Raw genomic sequence first — 27,159 nt, forward strand, 5'->3', positions numbered from 1 at the left:
AAGTGAACAAAATGAAGATGAAAGCAAACAAAACAAGAAATGAATTGAAAGTCTCGGATTCGAAAACTTATCGGTTGAAGAACGAAGAACGAACGAAGAACGGATGAAGAATGACATAAAATCTTCACGAAATCGCTTACGAAAACGTCTCGGAAGCATTACGGAAGCACCTCGACTTGGATTTTCTTCACGGAAACACGTTTTTTCACCCAAAACAGCTGAAATGCATAGCATAGGGGTCAGGAACCCTTTGGAACTGCCCCCCTTGGCCTATTTATAGGGAAAAAGGGGTGGTGCTTGCCACCCTGCTCGCCCATGTGAGCAGGTAGCTTCCTCAGGAAGTTTCCTGATGCACCCCCAAATTACTAAGATCACCCCCTTTTTCTTACTTTACGGAAAAGTTATGGAAGCCTATTGAACTTGATTTTCTTCTTTTGTTCTCTTCCTTCTTACCCATATTAAGTGACATATGCTTATTTAGGGTTATGGGAATTTTACGGAAGCATTACGGAAGTCCCGGAAGCCATTTTTTTACAAAACGGGGGAGGAGCTTGCCGTCCAGCTCGCCCAGGCGAGCAGGTGGCTTCCTCAGGAAGCAACCAAGCATCCAAAATGTTGTGGAAGGGCCCAGATTTGAAAATTGCTATTTGTACGCCCGATTTTACTAAATACACCCCCTTTTGTGCTTTTCAGCTGATTTCTTTCCGAAACCTCGCGAAACTTTACGGATTCCACGGGGATGGGTGTTAAGTGTTCCGGAGTGATCAACAACGGTCCCCGGACAAAATTATAGTGCATTTACACCCCCTTCTTTGCTAAATACACCCCCATTTTTTGCGTTCTTTACCGTTCCTTTTCCGGAACGCCTCGAAACTTCATAGATTCCATGGGGACAGGTCTCAAGTGTTTGGAAGTGGTCAAACGAGGTCCTCATCCTCTGGTCCCGAGACGAAATTAGGGTATGACACTGACAAATAAAAAATTAGGTTTTATTGTAAATCATTTATAAGTTTTGGCTAATAAAGAAAATCAGAGAAACAAACTAAAATACCTAAATATGCTCCCAAATCAAATCCTTCTAAGCAGCAGGGACTTCCTTCCAGGTATCGCATGTGACGTTGACCTTATCACGAGCGACAACCCCCAAATATGTTCTTAATTTCTTCTTGTGGGGACCATCGGCCTTGCCGATCGTAGGATCGACATTGACCAAAGGTCTCTCTGCCCCAGGTGGTCTAGTGGCCAAGGATCGTAGTCATTTCTCTTTGCGTGTCCGCTTCTGGGTGGACAGAGACATTAATGCTATTGCAGGAGGAGGAGAAGGAGAAGGAGGAGGAGGAGGAGGTGAGGCAGGGGGAGTAGCCATGGTCCTGTAAAGAGAAAAACTTGATTTAGTTAACATTATCAAAAACCACAGTATGAGTTATGTAAATCAATTTACCGAAATCAAATACATAATTAGAAAATTACATTAGATGATGTTAATTAATTCTCCTTCATCATGATCATTACGATTAGCATGAACGTCGTCAGCTTCTTCTTCTCCGATGACGTTAGGAGTGATTTGTGTGGACAAAGGACTAACATAAGTGTCCATGTATGAATCATCATCTTCTACATTAACACCAATTGTTTTGCCGTGTAGAACCACACACCACCTTTCATCACAAGGGTCTTGCACATAAAAAACTTGTTTAGCTTGTTCTACCATGATGAAAGGGTCATCGTGGTAACCTAGTTTCTTTAGGTCTACCAACGTAAATCCTACATCATCCATCCGCACACCGGTGTTACTGTCAACCCATTTACATTTGAAAACACAAACAGTAAATTTGACATAGTTAAGCTCCCAAATTTCATCTATGAACCCAAAGTAAGGGATGGAAGCTACATAGGGATTGTCATCATACACACTTGCGAAGTGTTGAGATTCAGCCCTTAGGGTGATCTCGCTATTTTGCATTGTACTTTTGTCGGCTTTTGCTTTTGTGTAAAAGGAATACTTGTTTATGTCGTATCCTTGCCAAGTTATCACATTTCTTTTAGGCCCATCTGCTAGCTTTCTTAATGTTTCTGAGACTCAGGAAGGCCAACAGGTTTAGCCTTTTCAATGTAGTCTGAGCAAAATTCAATGGCTTCTTCTGCAATGTACCTTTCAACAATAGATGCTTCTGAACGATGTAGATTCTTGGTATACCCTTTTAAGATGGGGCATGCGTGATGAACCTTGACACTGTAACCGCTCCGATTCCAATACGCTGGAAAGTCACTAATGGTACAAAAATGCATTGCACACATTTCAAAAGTCTCATTGCGAAATCCATCAAACACTAAAACCCCTTCGCCCCACAACTTTCTCAGGTCTTCAATCAACGGACTTAGATAAACATCAATGTCATTTCCTGGCTGTCTTAGGCATGATATCATCATAGACAACATCATGTATTTTCGCTTCATGCACAACCAAGGAGGCAAATTGTAAATTACTAGTAGAACTGGCCATGAATTGTGTTGAGTGCTTAAATTGCCATATGGATTCATTCCATCACTGGCTAGTCCAAGCCTAAGATTTCTTGCCTCTTTGCCAAAATCCGGATACAAACCATCAATCTTTTTCCACTGGGTGCAATAAGCCGAATGGCGGACCATTCCATCAGAGTTTCTCCCATTTGCATGCTAGGTAAGGTCTTTTGCTTTGTCTTCATTAGCAAAAAGATGCTTAAACCTTGGAATGATGGGAAGATACCACAACACCTTCGCTGGAGGGCCCTTCTTTGAGTATTCATCAGAACTGCACTCCTCATCATCCTTCACCTTGTACTGTGACACCCCACACCTAGGGTTTTTGGACATTTCTTTAAATTCATGTATGTACAATATGCAATCATTAGGGCAAGCATGAATCTTATGATACTCCATACCCATTGGACACAATATCTTCTTGGCCTGATAGTAACTTTTAGGCAATGTGTTTTCCTCTAGAAGCAGATCGTGTACTACTTCAAGCAGTGAAGTAAAGCTTTTGCCACTCCACCCATATCTGACCTTGACATTAACCAGACTTAACACTGCCGACAATAGCGTCAAGGAATTCTTGCACCCTGGATACAAAGGCTTCTTTGACTCACTCTGCAATCCTTGATACACAGGGGCATGGGCTTGCAGAAAAGACTTTTGTCCAAGGTCACAAATCATATCCTCCAAGCAATCTCCTATTTCTACATCAAATGATTCAGAATGGGGCCCACTTTGCATGTCTGTCATTTCACCATGCCATATCCACATCATATAATTCCTGTTAATTCCATCACACAATAGATGCTCTCGTATGTCATCCAGTATTTGTCGTCTTCCATTCAAACAATTGATGCAAGGACAATAATATTTTCCATCTTAATCCAGTCGACCTCTTTTTGAAGCAAATTGCAAGAACTGCTCCACGCCTTCCTCATATTCTAGGATGATGCGACTTTCATTCATCCAACTTCGATCCATCTAAGTAATAACTCCGTGATACTCATAAAGTTATTCGATGCATGAAAATCTCACTTTTTTATTATAGGTGTGGCCCTATCCCATTCAGGAAGACAGTCTTTTATGGTAGCTTCATACATCAGGGTTAATTCTATTTTGTTAAATTTGACAAAATTTTGGCAGTATTTCGCATTGGTCTCCAAGTACACGACATGAAATCAGTGAAATTAATTTCCCGATAATCAAGTATGCACTCAGAGAACAACTCGAAATGCATTGTACCGAAATTTCATCAAATTAAACAAAATAATGTTAACCTTAATGCATGAATCTACCATAAAAATATCAATATCCCCAAACTTTCCAAACGGACAATTCAAGATTGAATACAATGAGTAATGCAAACTGTCTACAAGAATCATTGCATTCAGTCTCAAACGGGAATCTAAGGTTCACTCATCATGAACACAATTTGTATAGCATATATGAATTGTCATTAATGGCAGTGAACACGTAATAAAATATTAATTGGCAACAAACATTTGTACCTGTGATGATGAGCAGCACGGTCCAAAATGAAAGCAAGAATCAAAGAAATAACTCAATGAACACCTACATCAATCATCATTCCAAAAAGCAGATATCAATATATGGCAATTACTAGGCTTATTAAAAAGCCAATTTCCTTCTACAATTAATTATGCATACAATTTTTGGATGATGTAAAACTAAAACAGATTAACTCATTAACAACTATTGTGAAGTGTGTGTGTGTGTCTGTGATGAGGGTGTGTGTGTCTGTGTGTCTCTGATGAGGGGGTGTGTGTGTGTGTGTGTGATGAGGGTGTGTGTGTATGTGTGTGTGTTAATATGCTAACAAGTGGCTAATTATGTAGCCACTTGATGTTCAATGCCATCAAGTGACTACATAATTGGGCATTGTTGCAAATGAAAAACATTGGCAGATACATAGCAGATTGAATCTATAGGATTAAATCTATCTAGGAGAAAAACAACTAATCCCAATCTATAGAATTTAATCTATCAAGTAGGAGAAAAGAAAAAAGGAGGAGTTTTAATGATCTGAAAATTTGAAACCCTAAACCAGAAGGTTGTTGAATTTAATGTGGTAGAAAGTGAAGCTAGTTTATCAAGCTATATAGATATAACAATAAGCCTTTTTCCATTTCCCAAATACAGTAAATTATGCAATGAATACAAAAAGAATTAATTTACAAGCATATGGAGATAGGGACAGAATTCAAACTTAGATGTATGTGTTTTGAATGGATGTCATACCCTAATTTCGTCCGGGGACCTTTGCTTGATGACATGCGACCTTTCTTTGGTCCTTGTGAGGTGCTTGGCATCCATCATTAGGCAATTTGTGAAATTCCAGGACATGCCGAAAAACCAAAAAAATATTGATGCACAATTCGTAAGTTTCCGTGACACACCGGAAATCAAATGGAAGCATCGTTGCATAATTAAGTAAGGTTCCGTAACATTACGGAAAGAAAACAAGTATCGTTACGAAATTCGTAAGTTTCCGTAACTTTACGAAAAAAGAATCACCAAAAAAAAAGCAGAGGGGGTGTACTTAGTAAAATGGGGGGTGCAAACAGTAATTTTCAAATCTGGGCCCTTCTAGAGGTTTCTGGGCAATTTCTTGCTTAAGGTTGAAGTAACCTAGCTCGCCTGGGCGAGCTAGATGGCCACCACACCCCCCGTTTTGTTGAAAAATGGGATTCCGGGGCTTCCGGGACACCCGTAATGCTTCCGTAAAATTCCCATAACTCTAAATAAGCATAATTAACTTAATACGGGTGAGACGGAAGAGAAAAAAAGAAGAAAATCAAGTCCTATATGCTTCCGTAAGGCTTCTGTAACTTTTCCGTAAATTATGAAAGAAGGGGGTGAACTTATCAAAATTGGGGGGGGGTGCAAATAGCAATTTCGAAATTTTGAATTGGGCCTTCCAGAACGTTTTTTGAAGCTGGGCGGCAACCTCCTCCCCCTTTTTCCTATAAATAGGCTGAAGGGGGCTGTTCTAAGGATCCCTGAGCCCCCTGGCTATGTATTTCAGCTGTTTTGGGTGAAAAAAATTGTTTCCGTGAAGAAAATCCAAGCCGAGGTGCTTCCGTAACGCTTCCGAGATGTTTCCGTAAGCAAATCCGTGAAGGTTTTCGTCCGTTCTTCATCGTTCTTCATCCGTTCTTCGTTCTTCAACGGGTAAGTTTTCGAATCCGAGACTTTTAATTCATTTCTTGTTTTTTTTAAGCTTTCCTCTTTATTTCGTTCATTTTCGATTTCTTTTCTTCCGTCTTTAACGCGCTTTTACCGTTTATTTAAGCCGTTTTCTCACCTAATAAATGATAAAATGAATTTCAACCGATCATTTGTGTTGTAATCTCATTTAATCACTTTTAAAATGAAATCTAACCGATCGTTCACGCTATAACCTCGGTTAAACAAAAAAAGTAAAATAATAATAAAATAATCAAAATATCTTGAAAAATAATAATAAAATAAACAAAATATCTTTGAATAAAATAAAACAAAAAAATCAATCGGACGTTTTTTCTTTGGAAGTTTCCTTGAATGAATTGATTAATAACCAAAGTGAAACTAAGACTAAAATAGACTCACAAATCAAGTTTTGTCCGAAAATCACTAAAAACCGTTTTAAGGTCCAACGCCTTAAACGGTCCTCTTTGCTTTTATCGGTTAACATGGACCGTTCAAAAGCATAAAATCAACATGTAACTTTACCGCTTTTAAAAGAACTACGTAGGTCTGATTTTCTCATCCCAAATTGAGGAATACGTAGGAGCAAAGGGAAACACCCTTGTCGACCACAAAAAGAGAAAATATAAAAAGGGTATAAAGGATATAGAGACATAAAAAGGGAACATAAAAAATCAAAGTCATGTTTGCACATTCGATTAAAGGCTGCCGTCCCTTGGGGCGGACGTATGGGGTGCTAATACCTTCCCCGTGCGTAAATACAACTCCCGAACCTTTCACTTAAAAGTTCGTAGATCGCGTCTTTTCCGGTTTTTCCGACGTTTTCCTCAAATAAACGTTGGTGGCGACTCCGCGCGAATTCCTTTCGTGGCACACGCATCCCGCGAGTCACGCGTCGCCCTCCCGCCGAAGGGTAGGTTGCGACAGTTGGCGACTCCACTGGGGACAATTTTTAGAGAGTTAGGCCATTTAATCTTGTGCAAATGCTTTACCATGACTTACTCCTTTGTTGTTTTCCTTCATTATGTACTTGTGTATATAAACTCTTTGTTGCTTTTAGTGCGTTTTAAAATGTATGCATGAGGTAAATATTTATTCATTTGATGCACACAAACACCAACACTATTTGCACACACTGTGAGTGAAGAAGGGCCCTATACCCGGGTTCATGGGAACATAAGGAGTGGAGGTGAATCTGTGATCATGCTAGGTCTCTGACTTGCTTGATTATAGTGAACCCTCATCTAGAGCTTTTCTCTTTGAAAACTTATTGTTGCTAGTAGTCCCTACTGCTGCAATATGTTCTTCGAAGGGGATGATACCTCTAGAAACCATCAAGAGAGATATGACTACCTTGGGGATTATTACTAAAAGCCTAGTTAGCTCTTTCCCTTATAGGTCCCTTAAATAGAGGCACGGAGCAAACACGTTGCGTGCCATTTTTCACACTGCCATGCATAAGTATCATATACCCTTTTGCTTATATTTTTTTGTGAATATTGTCGTACTATGTACATCCCCGTGTTGTGCCTTTCGCATATGCATCATGCGTAGGTTTCGTCTTTGATCCCCTCACTTTAGCAAACCAACGAAGGGTCCGTGTCACCGTTTTAAATACATACGTTGGGGCACTTTGCTACCCCTAGACGTTGTATCTAAGAAGGAGACAGTTTCTCGGGCTCCCGTATTCGTAAATTGCATCTGTGTCATATGCATTTCTTCATGCATTCATCCATTCCACCCATGATAGATGTCGGAGTTTTGATTCGCACTAGATTTTATTTCACTTTAGTAAAACATGGGATCAAGTCAAAAGCCTTCGTTTAAAAAGAGGTTCTATCAAGTCAAAATCAAGAGCTTAGAGGTCACTAGTTTACGAGAGTTGGGGCAATTAATGGGTCAACTTCAGCGGCAAGCCTTTCGCAAAGCCTATGGTAAGATTTGGGACCTAGCTAGGGTAGAAGTCTCCACAGAGTCCATTGCCTCCCTTGCCCAGTATTATGATCATCCATTGAGGTGCTTCACTTTTGGGGACTTCCAACTATCACCCATGGTGGAAGAATTCGAAGAAATTCTAGGATGTCCTCTAGGGGGAAGGAAACCATACCTCTTCTCAGGGTTCTATCCCTCGTTAGCTAGAATTTCTAAAATATTCCAAATCTTGGCGAAGGAATTAGACCACCAAAAGCAAGTCAAAAATGGGGTGGTCGGAATACCGAGAAAATATTTGGAGGTAAAAGCAAGAATCTTGGCAGATAAAGGCGAGTGGACCCCATTCATAGATATTCTCACACTGTTGATTTTCGAGGGAGTCCTCTTTCCAAATGTGGATGGGTTGGTGGACCTGGCAGCGATCGACGTTTTTCTCGCCTATCATAACCACAAGGAAAGTCTAGTTGTCGCTATGCTAGCCGACCTATATGACACCTTCGACTGAAGATGTGAAGAAAGCAATGCAAGGATTGTTTGTTGTACTCCAGCTCTCTATGTGGGGCTGGTTTCACACCTTTTTCTCCAAGAAGGTAGGCCCGTCTATCCGCTACAAGGTTACCGCTCGTGCGTCGAAAAAGGAAAGGCGAATTGGGACCAACTCTTGGCTAGCATGGGGGGGGCGTCTGTTAATTGGTTCCCTCGCTAGAAGGAAGGAAGAATCAGGATTCTATCTTCATGCGAAGGATGTCCAAATGTTCCCTTGATGGGAACAAGGGGTTGTATTAATTATAATCCCGTTCTCACCATAAGACAGCTTGGCTACCCCATGAGAGGAGCGCCATTAGACGAAAGCATCACGCCTTTCATCGCACGGGGTTTTAGTGACCACAACGCGAGGGTACTCCAAGGAGTTCGCAAGGCATGGGATGCGGCGTGAAGAAAGGACAGAGAGCTTAGGGGAAGCAGTAATGGGATCATCGGCGGCTATCATAAGTGGCTGAGAGTCCGAACACAAGGACTGGATTGGCTCCCAAATCTAAAGACTGTGAGGGACGATGAGGTTAAAGCTTCGGAAGAAAGTGATGAGGTACAAGCCCTAAAGGCAGAGCTTGAAAGAGCCCGAGTAGTCGAAGAGAAGTTCAAGTCCATAGCCATCAAAGTCTGAAAAGAGTATGATGAACTAAGGGACGTCAATATGGCCACCGCTGATGCCTTGGAACGAGAAACCAAGAAGGCCCAAAAGGAAGAACACGTGCCAGCAAAGTTTTGAGGGGCTTTATAGGGCAGCAATAGTAAGCTCAAGCTCCGAAGAGGTGAAAGGAATCATCACGGGTCAAAGGCATGATCTGGAAGGACGAGCTAAAGGCTTGCCTTAGGTCGAAAAGAAATTTGTCCCAACAGTTAAAGCGAGACTGAAGGGAATATGTGGGCCATCATCGATAAGTGCAAAGAGAAGCTAAATCTAGCGGCGACTCACGAGCAAAGGCTAGAGGATGAGTACGCCAAGATATCAGTAGAAAGGGAAGCAAGGGAAAGGGTAATTGATTCACTGCACCAAGAGGCAACAATGAGGATGGGCCGATTTGCTCTTACTTTGAACAGGAGTCAAGAACTTCCCCGATTGCTAGCCAAGGCCAAAGCAACGGCGGACACCTACTCCGCCCCCAAGGAGATCCATGGACTTCTCAGCTATTGTCAGCATATGATAGACTTAATGGACCATATGATTAGAAACCGCTAGGAAGTTTGTATTGTCGCTCAGATCTTGACTAATTATAACTTTTTGAAAAAAATGAGTTTGTCCCACGTTTTTACTCCAAAAATCAGTGCGAATCAAGTCACTCCCGCATTTTATCTCTAGCATGCATTGTATGTTGGTCTCGTCCTTTGTCACGGGAAGCCGGAAGGTCCATATCACCTTCTTAATTGTACACATGGGGCACTGCGCCCCCAAATGCACAAGTAAGAAGAGATAATTTTCCGGGCTCTCGTGTCCGTAAAATGCATTCATATCATGCATCGCATAAGCATCTCTTCATAACATCATAATGGACATATCCTGCATTTGTCCGTTATCATATTCCAGCCTCACATTTTGCATGAGTCATGGCATCATCATGCATATGCGTTCAACAAACTTTTTGATCTGCAAAATTGCATACCATTTGTTTTCATGTTTGCTCATCCTTGCGTTTTCCTCTACAAAACAAAAACAAAAAAGGGGAAGCGTGAAAACTTCACACTACATTCTTAGTTGCATGTGTTAGGCACCATGAGCCAACCATGTTGGGATCATAAACCCATTTCTAAAAAAAAAAAAAAAAAAAACACACAACAACAAAACAAAATAATTTAACATGGTACCTAATGCATGGTTAACTAGGAAATGGTGTTTCTTCGGGCATCTCAATTTCATAATTACATTTTCCGTGCATAGCTTAAAGTATGCCCGAGTCATTCATCCCTATGAGATGTTGTTGAAGTATTGGCGATCAGAATTTCCATTCCTTGGATTATAGGGTTGAACCAAGCTCATGCTTTTACAAAAAGGTTCATCAAGTCAAGTTGAAATATGGAAGTAACCGTCTTGCAAAATTGGGGCAAAAGATGAATCGAGTCACATCACTGCTTCATCTACTGCCAAACATATTTAGGATTATTGATGTCCTTGTTACTTCCAGTTTCACCTTGACAAAGATGTCATGGACCATGTTGAAAATCTAAATTGATTCAACCCCATATCTTGCGTAAAAATTCGCAATACTTCAATTGTACATCATTCGCATGCATCCATGCTTTTCATTGGTTGCATTGCTCGTTGCATTCTTTCCTTGAAAAATAAAATAAAATGAACTTAATCATTGTTATAAAAAAGAAAGGGACACGCTTTACGACGCCCTTACCGAACTCGTGCTAGAGCTAGAGTAATGGGTGAAGTAGAGGAGATACAAGAGAAGATGAAGGCCGACATGGAGGCCATTAAAGAGAAAATGGCCACAATGATGGAGGCCATGATGAGCGTGAAGAAGATAATGGAAGCCAATGCGGTTGCAATTGCCGCTACCAGCGTGAACCCGACGTCCCCATCCGGCCTCAAGCAAATGAATCATCCAACCTCAAATATGGTAGGCAAAGATTTAGGAAGTACGGGCGGCCCCCATGATGTGCAAATTCAAAACGAGCACGCCTTCCCGTCATATGGCTTGCCTCTCAACTATACGCCACCCAATGTGGCGTACACTCCCAATAAGAATGTCAATAACTCCACTCCTATACCCATTGAAAGCCAGCAACCCCAAACTGATCATGCACATGTCTCTTAAACTGTGGAAGAGACCCATGAAATTCCCCATCACAATCTAGCCGACTTCGAGCCTTGGCTCGGATATACCACTGAAGGGCAAGCAGTTGGTGGTATACCCCTACAAAACCCTTTGGAGGGCCCTCAGTATCACCCATAACTGCACCTCTTGCATTCCACAACGGTTAAAAACCCTTATGACTATGGCAGGAATGGGAAAGTTGGATCATCTAGAGGAAAGGCTCAGGGCCATTGAAGGAGGTGAAGATTATGCCTTTGCTAACCTAGAAGAGTTGTTCCTAATACCCAAACATGGTCATTCCCAAGTTCAAGGTGCCGGACTTTGGCAAGTACAAGGGGACTACTCGCTCCAAGAACCATCTAAAGATGTACTGTCGGAAGATGGGGGCATACGCAAAAGATGAGAAACTGCTGATACATTTTTCCTGAGAAAGTCTTACTAGGACAACTGTCGCCTGGTATACTAACTTAGGAACCTTCTTGAGTCTATTCTTGGAAGGACCTAATGGTTGCCTTCATTAAGCAGTGTCAGTACAATTCTGATATGGCTCCGGATAGGATGCAACTACAAAAAGTGTGCAAAAAGGGGGCACGAATCTTTCAAAGAATACGCCCAAAGATGGAGAGACTTGGCAACTCAAGTAGCACCCCCAAAAACAGAGAAAGAGATTATCACAATGATAGTAGACACGTGACCGGTGTTCTACTATGAAAAAAATGGTGGGTTACACACCTTCAAGTTTTACAGATTTGGTCTCCGCCAGCAAAAAGATCGAAGTGGATCCGAAAAGAGGCAAATTTGATCGTCCTACTAGGACGACTGAGAAAACTGGGGCAAATGAAGAGGGTGAGAAAGAGGGAGAAACCCATGCTGTGACTGCCATTCCTATACGGCCAAGTTTCCCACCAACCCAACAATGTCATTACTCAGCCAATAACAAACCTCCTCCTTACCCACCACCCAGTTATCCACAAAGGCCATCCCTAAATCAACCACAAAGTCTGTCTACCGCACTTCCAATGACGAAGACCACTTTTAGCACAAACAAAAAAAAAACACCAACAAAAAGGAATTTTGCAGCAAAAAGCCTGTAGGGTTCACCCCAAATTCCGTTGTCATATGCTAAACTTGATCCCATATCTACTTGATAATTCAATGGTAGCCATAACCCTAGCCAAGGTTCATCAACCTCCATTTCTCCGAGAATACGACTCGAACGCAACGTGTGCTTGTCACGGAGAAGCCCCGGGGCGTTCCATTGAGCATTGTAGGGCTCTGAAGCGTAAGGTGCAAGGTCTAATTGATACGGGCTGGCTGAAATTTGAGGAGAATCGCTTGTTGAATCCTAACATTAACAAGCAACACCATACATGGGGCAATTCTGGAAGCTGTTGTTATGACTCATCAGGATTTTCAAGTTTATGCCATAAACCACAGTTACAATGTTAAATGATATGGATAAAATGGACATCCTCTCACGAACACATCTTTGCTTATTCAACTTCCACCGGAATGTGAGTGTAAGCCATTGGTCTGTTTGCTCAAGCAACCTGCGCTCCTGAGTGTTGACTTCCAAGACCGTTCAATCAGAGATTACTCATGTTGCACGTTTGTGGGGGTGCCGTAAAACAACGAGCAAAGTTCAAAACAAATAAGTTTCAAAATAAAAAATAAGTTTCAAAATAAAAAATAAAAAGGCATTTGATTGACTGTGTTTTCAAGTAAAAATATAGACGTTCATGTGACCTCATTTTGTCTTTTTAGAGAGAAGTGAGTTATCAAGAATAGGATGTTGGACAAATGGCCTCAGTTACCTTGAGAAGAAGAGGGGATTGAATTAAGATACGAATATTATTCCCCAATTAAACTTTCACTCTCTCTTTTCGAATTAACAATGCACATAGGGACAACCCTTCCCTTGTGTTCGAGAATCCTCTACTACAAGAGACCCACAGTCTCTTAATCCCTTTTCAGAAATAAGAAGAAGAAATCTCTCTTAAAAGGGATAGATTGTACAATGAAGACCAATCAAAATTCATTATTGAATATGAAAGTGGTTGACCAAGGAATCTTTTTGAGAGGATAAGACATTTCAGTTCAAAAAAACTCTTGATCTTTCGAGAGGATAAAACTGTTTGGGCAATGAAAACTCTCTTTAAAACATTTGAATGGCCGTTCATAAAACATTTGAATAGATATGTCTCTTGGAAATTATTTTCTGAAAATCCCCTCTGGTAATCAATTACAAGACTTACGTAATCGATTACAGGTTTTAAAAATTTGAATAAAAACATTTTTAACTACTGGTAATCGATTACCAGAGAGCAAATCTCAAATTGAAATGATAGAATTCTTTGGTCAAACCTTTGTTTGTTTCAATTTGGAAACTTCTTCCTAAAGATTCTAAAGAGATCAAACTTGATCATATATCTTGATTTTCTTGGATAAAACTTAGAAGCACTTGATCCTTTAGCATCATCAAGACATCAAAACATCTTGCTTCTACATAGGAGTCATTTGACTTAATCCATCAACTGAAAGATCCTTCAATTATTTCTCGTCCTTGGAAAATTCTTTTTGCAAGAATCAACTGCTTCTTTCATTCTTCCTCACTACGAGGTCGTGAAAACAAGACAACACTTGGTACCTCTAAGCCCTACACTGGGGCAACGAAAGGCACCATGCAAAAACCTCAAGCGAACCTAGGGGCAGATTAGAAGTTCTCACCCAATAGGTTCCCTCCTACAAGGTCATGACGAAAGGCAACGATTGGTACCTCAAAGCCTTACACTGGGGCAATGAGGGGCACCGTGCATGAGCCTCAAGTTAACATAGGGGCCGATCAAAAGTTCTCACCCATCGATGTTTTCAACAAAAAAGGGGGGACAAACCCTAGGGTTTCGATGGATTGATTAAACATCAAATGGCTCCATTGCCATCACTCCAAAATGGTCAAGTGACTAAATCAAAAAGAACATACACTTTGAGGGAGTTCCCGGAGAGATTTGCAAAAGATAGGATAAGGTCGCATGAATTATCACCTCTTTCAAAAGGACAGTCAATCTATGTTTTCCAAAAAAATCAAATCAAAATCAAAATCACAAAATAGGAAAAGAATGTCATGAACATTGTACAACTTTCCATTACATTGCATTGTTTCATATGAAGTCCGCATTTACCAAATTTCACGACAAAGGTTGCATGCATCTGCATCCCTAAAAATCATGTTAACTGCATAGATTTCCTACATCTAATGTCCAAATCTTGTGGATTTGGGATGACCGGCCCTCTCGATGAGTCGATCTCTTGCTTTCTCATAAGGGTGGACCCTTGGGTACTAGTTACCCTCACCGTTGAGAGGACTACACGTCCTCGCCTTGAGAGGACTACACGTCCTCACCATCCAGAGGACTACATGTCCTCGCCTTGTGAGGGCTACACGCCCTCACCTTGGGTACTAGTTACCCTCACCGTTGAGAGGACTACACGTCCTCGCCTTGAGAGGACTACACGTCCTCACCATCAGAGGGTTGCACGCCCTCACCTCCAGAGGACTACATGTCCTCGCCTTGAGAGGGCTACACGCCCTCACCTTGGGTACTAGTTACCCTCACCGTTGAGAGGACTACACGTCCTCGCATTGAGAGGACTACACGTCCTCACCATCAGAGGGCTGCACGCCCTCACCTACAGAGGACTACATGTCCTCGCCTTGAGAGGGCTACACACCCTCACCTTGGGTACTAGTTACCCTCACCGTTGAAAGGACGACACGTCCTGAACTTCAGAGGGCTACACGCCCTCGCCTTTAAAGGACTACGCGTCCTCACTTTCAGTGGGCTCCATATCCACACCTTAAGATAATTTAAGGTCCTCTGTCCTTAAATGCTTAACCGAGACTTGCACTCCCGGTTAAGGGACCAGTAGTTTCCTTTTAACGGTTTCTGGGCCACCCCCTGATATTGGAGGAGGGCCAACTGTGCGAGCACAACTAGAGAGGGAGGCTATCACACTGCTACTATGCATACTGGGGCAAGATTTCACCCGTGCCGCTGCAAAGAGACGAGTGCGGATCATGCGCACCAACATGACCACTCTTACATAGATGACATTGCTACTTAGCAATATTCTGCCCAGCGACCGCAATGCCAATCTCCCCCTGCAAAAGTATCAGTTGGTCTGTGTCGTCCCGACATGGGTAAGTATGCATATGGTTCAACTGATTTCTGATACCTTCTATTGTTTGCAGGGATCGCACCCACAAAGACACCCAGTGGACCTGAAGAAGTCCAACAGGGCCCTGGGGTTTCCAGCTCTGGTTACGGGCCTCTATCGGCCCTATAGGGCGCTTGTCCCCCCAGCAAGCTCATGCCATCATGACATAGGTAAGTATGCACCTCCCCCAACTGATTTCTGATGTCATCTATTGTTTGCAGGGATTGTGCCCGCAAGACACCTAGTGGACCCGAAGAAGGCCAATAGTGTCTTGGAGTTGCCAACTCTAAATACGGGTCTCTATCAGTTCAAGGGAGTGCCTGTTGCCCCCAGCAGGGTCATCAGGCCCCCTACCAATCGAGTTTTCATCTAGAAGTGCTGCGTCTCCAGGCAGGCGCAGGGCGAAACACCACAGCAGCCTGGGGATGGCCGGCAGCGGGCAACAGACGCACCGCCATCACCTCTAGAGTTCACCTCAGCTCATCCACAAAAAGGTTAGAGCGTTGCTTACGACCCATGGCCGACCAATAAGCGACCAAGTCCAAAGCCAAAGGTAAGCAAAGTACTAGGTCAGTGACCGACAAGTCATAAGGCGTCCAGCTAAAGACGTTAAAGAAGCGCTACTAGGAGGCAACCTAGTACCTTTTGAATCTATGCTTGTTATTTGATCACTTTTTATAGTAGGACGCACCTAGTTGCTCATGATCCTGGGGATTTAAATAAAACAAGCGCAAGCTCGGAAGGTAGTCATACCTCACAAAATATATATATGTATGTTTAGGTAGTGAAAATACCTTAGATATGCATGTATGTAAACAAAAAAATACTTCACAAAATATATATATGTATGTTTAGGTAGAGAGATACCTTAGATGTGCGTGTATGTAAACAAAAAAATACTTCACAAAATATGTATTTGTATGTTTAGGTAGAGAGATACCTTAGATGTGCGTGTATGTAGCAAAAAAATACCTCACAAAACATATATATGTATGTTTAGGTGGCAAGATACCTTGGATATGCATGTATATAGCAAAAATACCTCACAAAAATATGCACATGTTTAGGTAGCAAAATACCTCATGAAAAAAAAAAAGAAGAAAAAAAAAAACAAACAAGAAAAAGAAATAAACAAATGATAATGATAAAAAAAAAAGAAGGAGAAAAAAGAAAAATAAGTTGTCAAGCTGAAAAACCAACATGCTTCTGAAAAGAGATGACTTCCAACTTTTCTTTGGAAAAATTCACTGATCATAACTAGTTTTTGAAAAAATGTGTATACACCTGAAGGGTGAATGCTGTGAAGATTTTCCCAGACGCCCAAAATGGACTCGGATGAATGCACAAATTGATAAAAGAACATATTTTGGAAACATTGGGTTGATTTAAAATAGAGGAAATGAATCCTGAGCCCTAGCATCACATGACCATAAAAATTTGACACTTGAGCGTCCGCATAGGTGCATTCATAACCAGTTTTGCATAAAATTTCCAAATCATCATTTTTGCATTTGTGTCATGGAAATAATGTGGGGCATCCCTTTTTATCCTTGAACCAAACCAAACCCTGACATGTATCATGTCTAGCCATTCTACAAGCCTTGAGCCAAAATCCTTGAAATTCTGATACCAATGACAGATGTCGTACCGGATGTCACGACATCACGCTTCAGAACATGCAGATTATATTTGACTGTATGAACAGATTAAACAAGTAAATAACACAAGAGAATTGTTAACCCAGTTCGGTGCAACGTCACCTACATCTGGGGGCTACCAAGCCAGGGAGGAAATCCACTAAAATAGTGTTAGTTCGAAGATCTAACAGCCACTGTTTACAACCTTCTCACCTAACCACTACCCGCGCAACCTCTACCTAAGAGCCACTCTTAGATATGAGAACCCCTCTCACTCCCTCTCAATCACTCTCCCGTGTTTACAATTAAATCAAAGACACACCAGAGATTGCTCTCTGAACATTAGAGATCAACTCTACACACTCAGGTCCAACACTTGATGTTATGGTAACATCAAGGTGGCTCACAAAACACTCAAGTCCCAAAACTCACAAAATAACTCTTTAATCTCGGACTTGGTAGAAAACTCGTGCAGCCTTCATGTTTATATAGCAGTGTGCGTATCTGGGCTGCAACAACTTGCGCTGGATGAGATCTATCATTCTCCTGAAAAATCTGCACTTAAAGATCTAAAAGATAAAGTTTGATCTTTTAGTTTTTATCTTTAATCTTTAATCCCTGAACGAACTATTCAAGTTTGTAATTCGAACTTTAATTATCTTTTAATTCGTTCCTAAAGATAGATCGCCAAATCTGTTGCTAACTGCACATTAATCTGTTAAAGATATAACAGATTTATGTGTCCAGTATTTTCGGGCAGGATGTCCTGGACATTGTATCCGACATCATGGATTCTGCAGCTTCAATTCTTCATTTGACATTTTATCTTGCCTTGTGCATTGTGCAGCCCAATCTGATTCCTTGACATAACGTTGGACATCATGTGCAGCAACTCCAGCTTTCCTTCATTGTCTAAGTGCTTATGTTTTAACAAAATTTTAGCCAATCTTTTAAAACTCAGTAAAGCTAAGCACTAACAATCTTGACTCACCATAAACCTTACCCTCGGAAGCAAAAAAAAAAAAAAAAAAGAAGGAAAGGGAATTTCCAATCAAAGAGAAAGCAAAAAAGGAAGGAAAGGAAATTCCCAATCAAAGAGAAAGCAAAAAAGGAAGGAAAGGAAATTCCCAATCAAAGAGTGGGAGAAAGAGAAAAAAGAAAAGAAAGGAAATTCCCAATCAAAGAGTGGGAGAAAGAAAAAAGAAAAGAAAGAAAATTCCCAACCAAAGAATGGGAGAAAGTAAAAAAGAAGGAAGCTCCTGGTCAAAGAAACCAGAAGAAATGTGCAGAGAGGTCTTTGGACCAGACAATATCTGAACAGTACAGAATTGTCACCAAATGAACAAGAAGAAGGAAAGGAAACCACGACCTAAAATGGTCTTCTCCCTTTGATTACCAACCAAAATCCCGTGCGCTAGCGACTTTTTCGCCCCGCACTAAACAAAAACAGAAAAAGAAAAAGCCAACAAAAAAAATCAAAAGCCAAAAACACATAAAAGCCGAAAAACTCCCCAAAAGAACCCATTCCCAAGGGAAGTCCTATTTGATCCATGATCACGCATGTAATTTTTGATTTGATAGGAAATAATTTGCAAAGTCAAGTCATGACATATCTATGGTTCGGAATTAGGATGAAACACTTACCTGTGCGAGATTGATACACTTTGAGTGGATTTCTTCTATTTTTGTCGAACCCAGTGTTTCCTCTAAATGGTCATTTAGAAACGAAATGCTAACATCCAAAATCTCATTTATGGTTATGGGAGATTTCATCAGTAGACTCTCCTTCCCCGGTAGACGCATTGTTTTTCACTCAAAAAAGCATATGCTGCTCTAAATCAGTTGGAATATTTGTCTCTTTGCTAAAGCATGTTTGCATTTTAGTGGAGAAAACACCGAGACTTTTTCAAGTCTCACAAGTTATCCAGAACTACGTAGGTCTGAGTTCCTCATTGGAGGATACGTAGGAGCAAGAGCCTCGCTTTTGTCGACCACACCGCCTTTTGTTGCCATGACTCAAGAGCTGGTAGCCCGCGGAGACACCTTACGGTTATCCGCACCTCGTCATTCAGTGACCCCAAGTGTGATTCACGAGCAGAGACCAATATGGTCATCTGCGCCCTTTCCGGAGATGTCAGCATTTTCCGATGGAGACTTTTCAAGTCTCACAAGTTATCAAGAACTACGTAGGTCTGAATTCCTCATTGGAGGATACGTAGGAGCAAGAGCCTTGCTTTTGTCGGCCGCCCCATAATCTTTGTCATACTGACCCTGAGGTCATGTGACATGCACCCTTGTATCATCCAGAGGCGGCGGGCCCGATGATACGCGGAGATACCTTACGGTTATCCGCACCCTTTTGTCATCCAGAGGCGGCGGGCCCGATGACAAGCAGAGACCAAGTTTGGTCATTCTGCACCCTTGTATCATCCAGAGGCGGCGGGCCCGATGATACGCGGAGATACCTTACGGTTATCCGCACCCTTTTGTCATCCAGAGGCGGCGGGCCCGATGACAAGCAGAGACCAAGTTTGGTCATTCTGCACCCTTGTATCATCCAGAGGCGGCGGGCCCGATGATACGCGGAGATACCTTACGGTTATCCGCACCCTTTTGTCATCCAGAGGCGGCGGGCCCGATGACAAGCAGAGACCAAGTTTGGTCATTCTGCACCCTTGTATCATCCAGAGTCGGTGGGCCCGATGATACGCGGAGATACCTTACGGTTATCCGCACCCTTTTGTCATCCAGAGGCGGCAGGCCTGATGACAAGCAGAGACCAAGTTTGGTCATTCTGCACCCTTGTATCATCCAGAGGCGGCGGGCCCGATGATACGCGGAGATACCTTACGGTTATCCGCACCCTTTTGTCATCCAGAGGCGGCGGGCCCGATGACAAGCAGAGACCAAGTTTGGTCATTCTGCACCCTTGTATCATCCAGAGGCGGCGGGCCCGATGATACGCGGAGATACCTTACGGTTATCCGCACCCTTTTGTCATCCAGAGGCGGCGGGCCCGATGACAAGCAGAGACCAAATTTGGTCATTCTGCACCCTTGTATCATCCAGAGGCGGCGGGCCCGATGATACGCGGAAATACCCGAGTGGTTATCCGTATAAACATTCTTTTGCTATCTGTAAGACAGAACGCTTGATAGCATGCAGAGGCTGACATAGTCTTCTGCACCTTTTGTTCCTCCGGGAACAACAAGTCATTTACATGCGGAAATTTCATGGTCACCAGCGACTCTCGTCAACCGAGAGGAGCGAAATTAGTGTCATACACTAATTTTCGTCCGGGGACCTTTGCTTGATGACATGCGACCTTTCTTTGGTCCTTGTGAGGTACTTGGCACCCATCATTAGGCAATTTGTGAAATTCCGGGAGCAACAAGTCATTTGCATGTGGAGATTTTATGGTCACCCGCGACTCTCGTCAAATCGAGAGGAACGAAATTAGTGTCTTATCTTTACTTTCCTTTTATCTCCAATAAAAGACAAGTAAAGAGGGGCAACTGTCATACCCTAATTTCGTCCGGGGACCTTTGCTTGATGACATGCGACCTTTCTTTGGTCCTTGTGAGGTGCTTGGCATCCATCATTAGGCAATTTGTGAAATTCCAGGACATGCCGAAAAACCAAAAAAATATTGATGCACAATTCGTAAGTTTCCGTGACACACCGGAAATCAAATGGAAGCATCGTTGCATAATTAAGTAAGGTTCCGTAACATTACGGAAAGAAAACAAGTATCGTTACGAAATTCGTAAGTTTCCGTAACTTTACGAAAAAAGAATCACCAAAAAAAAAGCAGAGGGGGTGTACTTAGTAAAATGGGGGGTGCAAACAGTAATTTTCAAATCTGGGCCCTTCTAGAGGTTTCTGGGCAATTTCTTGCTTAAGGTTGAAGTAACCTAGCTCGCCTGGGCGAGCTGAGCTCGCCTGGGCGAGCTGAGCTCGCCTGGGCGAGCTAGATGGCCACCACACCCCCCGTTTTGTTGAAAAATGGGATTCCGGGGCTTCCGGGACACCCGTAATGCTTCCGTAAAATTCCTATAACTCTAAATAAGCATAATTAACTTAATACGGGTGAGACGGAAGAGAAAAAAAGAAGAAAATCAAGTCCTATATGCTTCCGTAAGGCTTCCGTAACTTTTCCGTAAATTATGAAAGAAGGGGTGAACTTATCAAAATTGGGGGGGTGCAAATAGCAATTTCGAAATTTTGAATTGGGCCTTCCAGAACGTTTTTTGAAGCTGGGTTGCTTCTGGAGGAAGCAACCCAGCTCGCCTGGGCGAGCTAAGTTCGCCTGGGCGAGCTAAGGTCGCCTGGGCGAGCTAAGGTCGCCTGGGCGAGCTGGGCGGCAACCTCCTCCCCCTTTTTCCTATAAATAGGCTGAAGGGGGCTGTTCTAAGGATCCCTGAGCCCCCTGGCTATGTATTTCAGCTGTTTTGGGTGAAAAAAATTGTTTCCGTGAAGAAAATCCAAGCCGAGGTGCTTCCGTAACGCTTCCGAGATGTTTCCGTAAGCAAATCCGTGAAGGTTTTCGTCCGTTCTTCATCGTTCTTCATCCGTTCTTCGTTCTTCAACGGGTAAGTTTTCGAATCCGAGACTTTTAATTCATTTCTTGTTTTTTTTAAGCTTTCCTCTTTATTTCGTTCATTTTCGATTTCTTTTCTTCCGTCTTTAACGCGCTTTTACCGTTTATTTAAGCCGTTTTCTCACCTAATAAATGATAAAATGAATTTCAACCGATCATTTGTGTTGTAATCTCATTTAATCACTTTTAAAATGAAATCTAACCGATCGTTCACGCTATAACCTCGGTTAAACAAAAAAAGTAAAATAATAATAACATAATCAAAATATCTTGAAAAATAATAATAAAATAAACAAAATATCTTTGAATAAAATAAAACAAAAAAATCAATCGGACGTTTTTTCTTTGGAAGTTTCCTTGAATGAATTGATTAATAACCAAAGTGAAACTAAGACTAAAATAGACTCACAAATCAAGTTTTGTCCGAAAATCACTAAAAACCGTTTTAAGGTCCAACGCCTTAAACGGTCCTCTTTGCTTTTATCGGTTAACATGGACCGTTCAAAAGCATAAAATCAACATGTAACTTTACCGCTTTTAAAAGAACTACGTAGGTCTGATTTTCTCATCCCAAATTGAGGAATACGTAGGAGCAAAGGGAAACACCCTTGTCGACCACAAAAAGAGAAAATATAAAAAGGGTATAAAGGATATAGAGACATAAAAAGGGAACATAAAAAATCAAAGTCATGTTTGCACATTCGATTAAAGGCTGCCGTCCCTTGGGGCGGACGTATGGGGTGCTAATACCTTCCCCGTGCGTAAATACAACTCCCGAACCTTTCACTTAAAAGTTCGTAGATCGCGTCTTTTCCGATTTTTCCGACGTTTTCCTCAAATAAACGTTGGTGGCGACTCCGCGCGAATTCCTTTCGTGGCACACGCATCCCGCGAGTCACGCGTCGCCCTCCCGCCGAAGGGTAGGTTGCGACAATGGAGAGATAAATTACAAGAACAAATCCAAAAATGAGGAAATATACCATATGAGGATATACGTAGTAGAGGAAGAAGAAAATCAGGAATCAGAATCAAAACAAGTGAATAATGATAAAGCCATAAAGCAAGGAGCCATAATGCAAGGCTACACTTATGTTTCGAGAGTCTGCAGCTAGACTTCATAGGAAAAGAAATGGTTTTTTCAAAATGTTATAGTTAACTTCATTTCTAATACTTTTAGAACTACTTAAGTGGTTTGTTTTACTTTAGGGACTATTTAGGAGAGGTTGTGAGAGTAATACCTCAAGCATGAAATTGATGGTTTACTCTTTGCTAGTTACTTGGATTTGGGACTTGGGGGATTGCATTTTTTTAATAACTTATGTTAACGGATTCTGTGGTTATAGGTACCAGCATTTGAAATTATATCCAAAAGATGAATCTGGTCCCTAGTCTACGAAGAAACTCGTGGTTGTTGAATCTTATAACGAGATTGTTTTCCCTGAACCCTCAGAGGTTTTTCTTGCACGTGTACAGAATCATCCTACTGTTAATGTGCCTAGGCTTCTTGCTGGTTTGAATTTATCAAGTCTTGGTACTTTCCTTTCAATGTTATTCCTATTCCTACTAGTAGTAGTATTTAAGTTTTTTACCCTTCAGATTTTTTCTTTAAGCTTTCCCTTGTTTTGGTTTCTGCAGTACCAAGCAATGCTGTGGATGATAAGGAGAGGTGACACCAAAGATCATCCTCTAACCCAATGGTTCTTGAACTTCTCTGAGGCTGATGAGCTCTTAAAACTTGCAGCAGCTCGCCAGCAGGTTATGGTTTCTTTATTCAATTATTCTATCATGCCTTGTCACTAGGGATTTATTAATGGCTTTTATTCTGCATTAGTTATTATGCAGATGCTATGCTATAGCGCTTTCTTTTGTTCCTTAAAGTAATATTATTTTATGCAGCTATGGGGATTACCATCTGAAAGTAAATATAATCAATTCACTGATCCATTCCTGATGTGCAACTAATGAAGATAATCTTCTAACAAATGAGATAGTTTTTTTTTGTTTGCATTCTTTTTGTATTTAGTCTAGGAGGCTTTTATTTGATGGTGAAACCTAATGGATTAGTTCATGGTTTTCTCACCAAATGTTTTATTTCTTTGGTACTATTTTGGATGCATATGTAGTGAGCACGAAGTTAACTACTGCAGTTACACAAGGTCAATAGTTTTACAAACACAGTATTTCTCCAAAAAATAGCCAGAAAAGTGTAACATGATTAACCAAAAGAATGGTCAAAAGAATGCCAGCTAATATATTTCAAATCTAAGATCATTAACCATGCTCAAAGTAGATGACCCCAAATTATAATTATTCCTTTAATCATGCTCAACCAGATGCAACAACTTCAAAGGTAGCAACAATTTCATCAAGTAGAAGCTAGGCAACAAAGTTCTATTAATCTAGCTTCCTCTTGAAGATATAAACAATGGACTAAACATAAATAACATGCAGCAAGTTAATTTTGAACAAAGAGACATACCTATGGAAGATTTTAATGGGATGCAAGAACTTGTTGGATCTTCAGGAACTTCACAGGAAAACTAACAAAATATTGTCACAAGAACTTGTGACAAGTAACAAAATATTGTCACACCTAACCAAGTTTCAGAAAAGTAAACATCTCATCAACATATTTCAATCTAAAATTTTGTTTTAAAAATTCAAACAAGGAGAGTTGTACAGAAACCTTGAAGGTAAATTATGTGTGTGTGTGTGTGTGTGAACTAAAAAATTTTATCTCTCAGAGGGCTAATTTATCTAAACAAAATCTTTCAGGGACCAAAAACAGTCACTTTCTAGGACCAAATTGCATGTTAGCTTGTATATGTATCCATCTTGGGTCTGCTGTCATACACATGAAACTTTTTAATACACATACCAAACTTGGATGCACTTCCAATTTCCATAAAACCTAAGTAAAAGAAATGTTTTGAGTTTCCCAATAAAGCCTTTAGTTTATGAAGAAGGGGTATTCATTTATCTTTTTGATGATACAGCCAAGCCAACTTTGGACTGGCCAACAAGGAAAAAAATAGCTTTAGGAGCTGGAAGAGGCTTGCTATATTTGCACGAACAGTGTGATCCAAAGATTATTCATAGGGATGTGAAGGCAAAAAATATCTTGCTTGATGATTATTGTGAGGCTGTGGTGGGAGATTTTGGGTTGGCAAAGCTATTAGACCACATGGATTCATATGTGACAACAACAGTGAGAGGCACTGTGGGGGCACATAGCCCCTGAGTATCTCTCTACATGCCAATCTTCTGAGAAAATAATGTGTTTGGGTTTGGAATTCTTATTCTTGAATTGATATCTGGCCAAAGAGCTATTGACTTTGGGAAAGCAGCAAGTGAAGAGATTCAGGTTCTTCAAGAGCAAATGAAAGAAGCACATGCTTCTGAGATGGATTCAGTGAGACGAATAACTTTGGAGATCAAAGAAGCCACAAAAACACTTTAGGAAAAGAATCTGATAAAATTATTGAGATAGAAATGAAGATCAAACAACTTTCATTTGAGACAGAAACCGCAAGAAGGGAAGAGAAGGAAATGAGATCCAAAACACAAGAGCTGAAGCAAGAAGCTGAAAAATCCAAAGCAGTGGCAAAAGAACTAGAGAAGAAACTAGAGCTTTACCTACAACAAGCTGAGGGTGCAAAAGCATCAGAATAAAGAGCCATTGAGGAGATGAAGATGAAGACATGATTGACAGAACATAAACAACAACAATGGCTCAGGTTCAACCAATCAACAAAAAGAGGAATGAAGTGGATAGAAAGGTGGAGGCAAACCTTAAAGAAATTGAGGAAATAAAAGTTGCAACTGATATGGCTTTGAGGAATGTAGAAATGGTAGATTCTGCAAAGGTTGTAGTTAAGGGTGAACTGAGGCTTGTTGAAGAACAATGTGTGTGTTTTTTTTTTCCACTTTCATTATTATTTTTCTTTAATTTGAGATGTTATATGACTTAAGTTACAAGTTTATTTTTTAACCAGCTTTATATCAAAATTACATCTTTAATCATTTATCTGATCTATAAAAGATGTTATTAATAACAAAAGAAAATGAGTGTTTTTGAGCAAAACTAGCAGCAACTGAGGCTCAAAGGAAGAGTATTTCATATGCATCATAGGAAAAGTGCGATGAGGAATACCCTTTTCATTAGATTTTGCAATGTTTTCAGGCACCAACGGTCTATGTGTAGAGATGACTACTTGGGCAGGGCATGACTGTATAATTTATGTTGTCCTTGGCCATTGAATTAAGTTTGCCCTTGATTGTATAATTTATCATTGTATAATTTATGCTAAAAGCACAATTTTCCTAATTGCCAAGGCTTATGTTGTTGTCAATGACCCCTGTTATCATCAACTTATGATTCACTGCTATATATAAACAGATCAAGGGAGGGACCTATTATCCCATTACTGTCAAAAGGGTACAACAGATTTCAGCTCAGTGCAAATTGCCCTACATATAACTTGTTCATTATGTGCTACAGTTTTTTCTGCCATTCTACTTAAGGACAATGTTTCAATTGAAATCATAGAAGCAAGAAATGAAAGACATATTTATTGTGATGCTGATTGGGCAAGCTATCCTACAGGCCGACGCTCTACTAGTATGGGAAAAAATAGCTGTAATGATCAAGTATATCAATAGTGATTGGCTCAACAATCCAAATACTACTTTGTGAACACTCTTAGGGAAGTAATCAAATTATTCCAGCCAGAGAGTGATCTGAATCAACCAATTTTAGTCCAGGATGAGGAACTAAAACCTAGGTGGCTATAAAATAGAAGCCAAGACGAAGGTATAGAAACTGAAACAATGGAGATGGAAAAGATTCTAAGCATAGTCAAACATTGACCCAATAGTGAGGAAACTGGAAATCAAAAAAATTGAGGTAGTGGACACATAAGCAATGGACATTGAGGGGCTGTTGGAGATGATCTTAAAATCATTATGTCAAGAAGTTTGGAAGAGGGATGAAACATTATCAAGGAAAAGGGGATGAAATTTAGGAAGACTACAACTTGAGTAATAAAGTTAACAAACATTGCATGGGGGGAAGTTGCAATCAGCAAGCAGAACAGAATAAGGTCAGTCATGAGCAAACAATTGATGGACTCCAAAAGTCCATACAACAACCATTGATTAAAAATTTGATACAAACCCAAGGCCGAAGACCACCAAAGATTATGAAAGAGGAAAGCAGAGTGCAGGTGTAAGGCAACAAAATGAGGTGTGATGCACGTAACCTAAGTGAAATTAAAGGGGGGAAAGTGAAACTAAATGCCAAGCTGGTAGAAAGTTAGAAGGGGTGCATGTGCTCAGAGAGAATATAAACATATAAGGAGGGATATGTGTTGGGAGTGGAGAATTATTTTGGACTAGTGGGAGAGACTAGGCCTCTCAAAAGCCTAGAGCTACTTCTTTTTTTTTTTTATCTCCATTTCACCATTCACCATTGTATGTGTTGTCACTATCAGGTCCTGGATCACTTTGATCAGACCTCCATCTAAATAGTAGAGTGTTTTCATTTCACTTCTCATTTATGATTTGCTAGTCCCTATCAGTTGGTATGTAGCAAGGGCTCCCTATTTACTATTCTAATTCCAAGTTCTTATCAAAATAACTATTACAACTAAAAAGCCAAAATAACATAAGACATGTCTGAAACTTGCAAAATATTATATCAAAATATATGACACCATTAAATTTCAAAATA

The 27,159-nt window shown here is 40.8% G+C and overlaps 1 protein-coding gene across 1 annotated transcript; it reads left to right on the top strand.

The window, feature by feature from the left end:
• Positions 1–1,299: 1,299 nt before the first annotated feature.
• On the top strand, positions 1,300–24,669 carry LOC114405126 (protein NSP-INTERACTING KINASE 1-like). Its single transcript, XM_028367784.1, has 3 exons — positions 1,300–1,344; positions 23,064–23,183; positions 24,505–24,669. The coding sequence occupies exons 1-3, from the start codon at positions 1,300–1,302 to the stop codon at positions 24,667–24,669; spliced, it is 330 nt and encodes a 109-aa protein (XP_028223585.1).
• The last annotated feature ends 2,490 nt before the right edge of the window (positions 24,670–27,159 follow it).

Source organism: Glycine soja, chromosome 3 (assembly GCF_004193775.1).
Source record: "Glycine soja cultivar W05 chromosome 3, ASM419377v2, whole genome shotgun sequence".
NCBI classification, from domain to species: Eukaryota; Viridiplantae; Streptophyta; class Magnoliopsida; order Fabales; family Fabaceae; genus Glycine; species Glycine soja.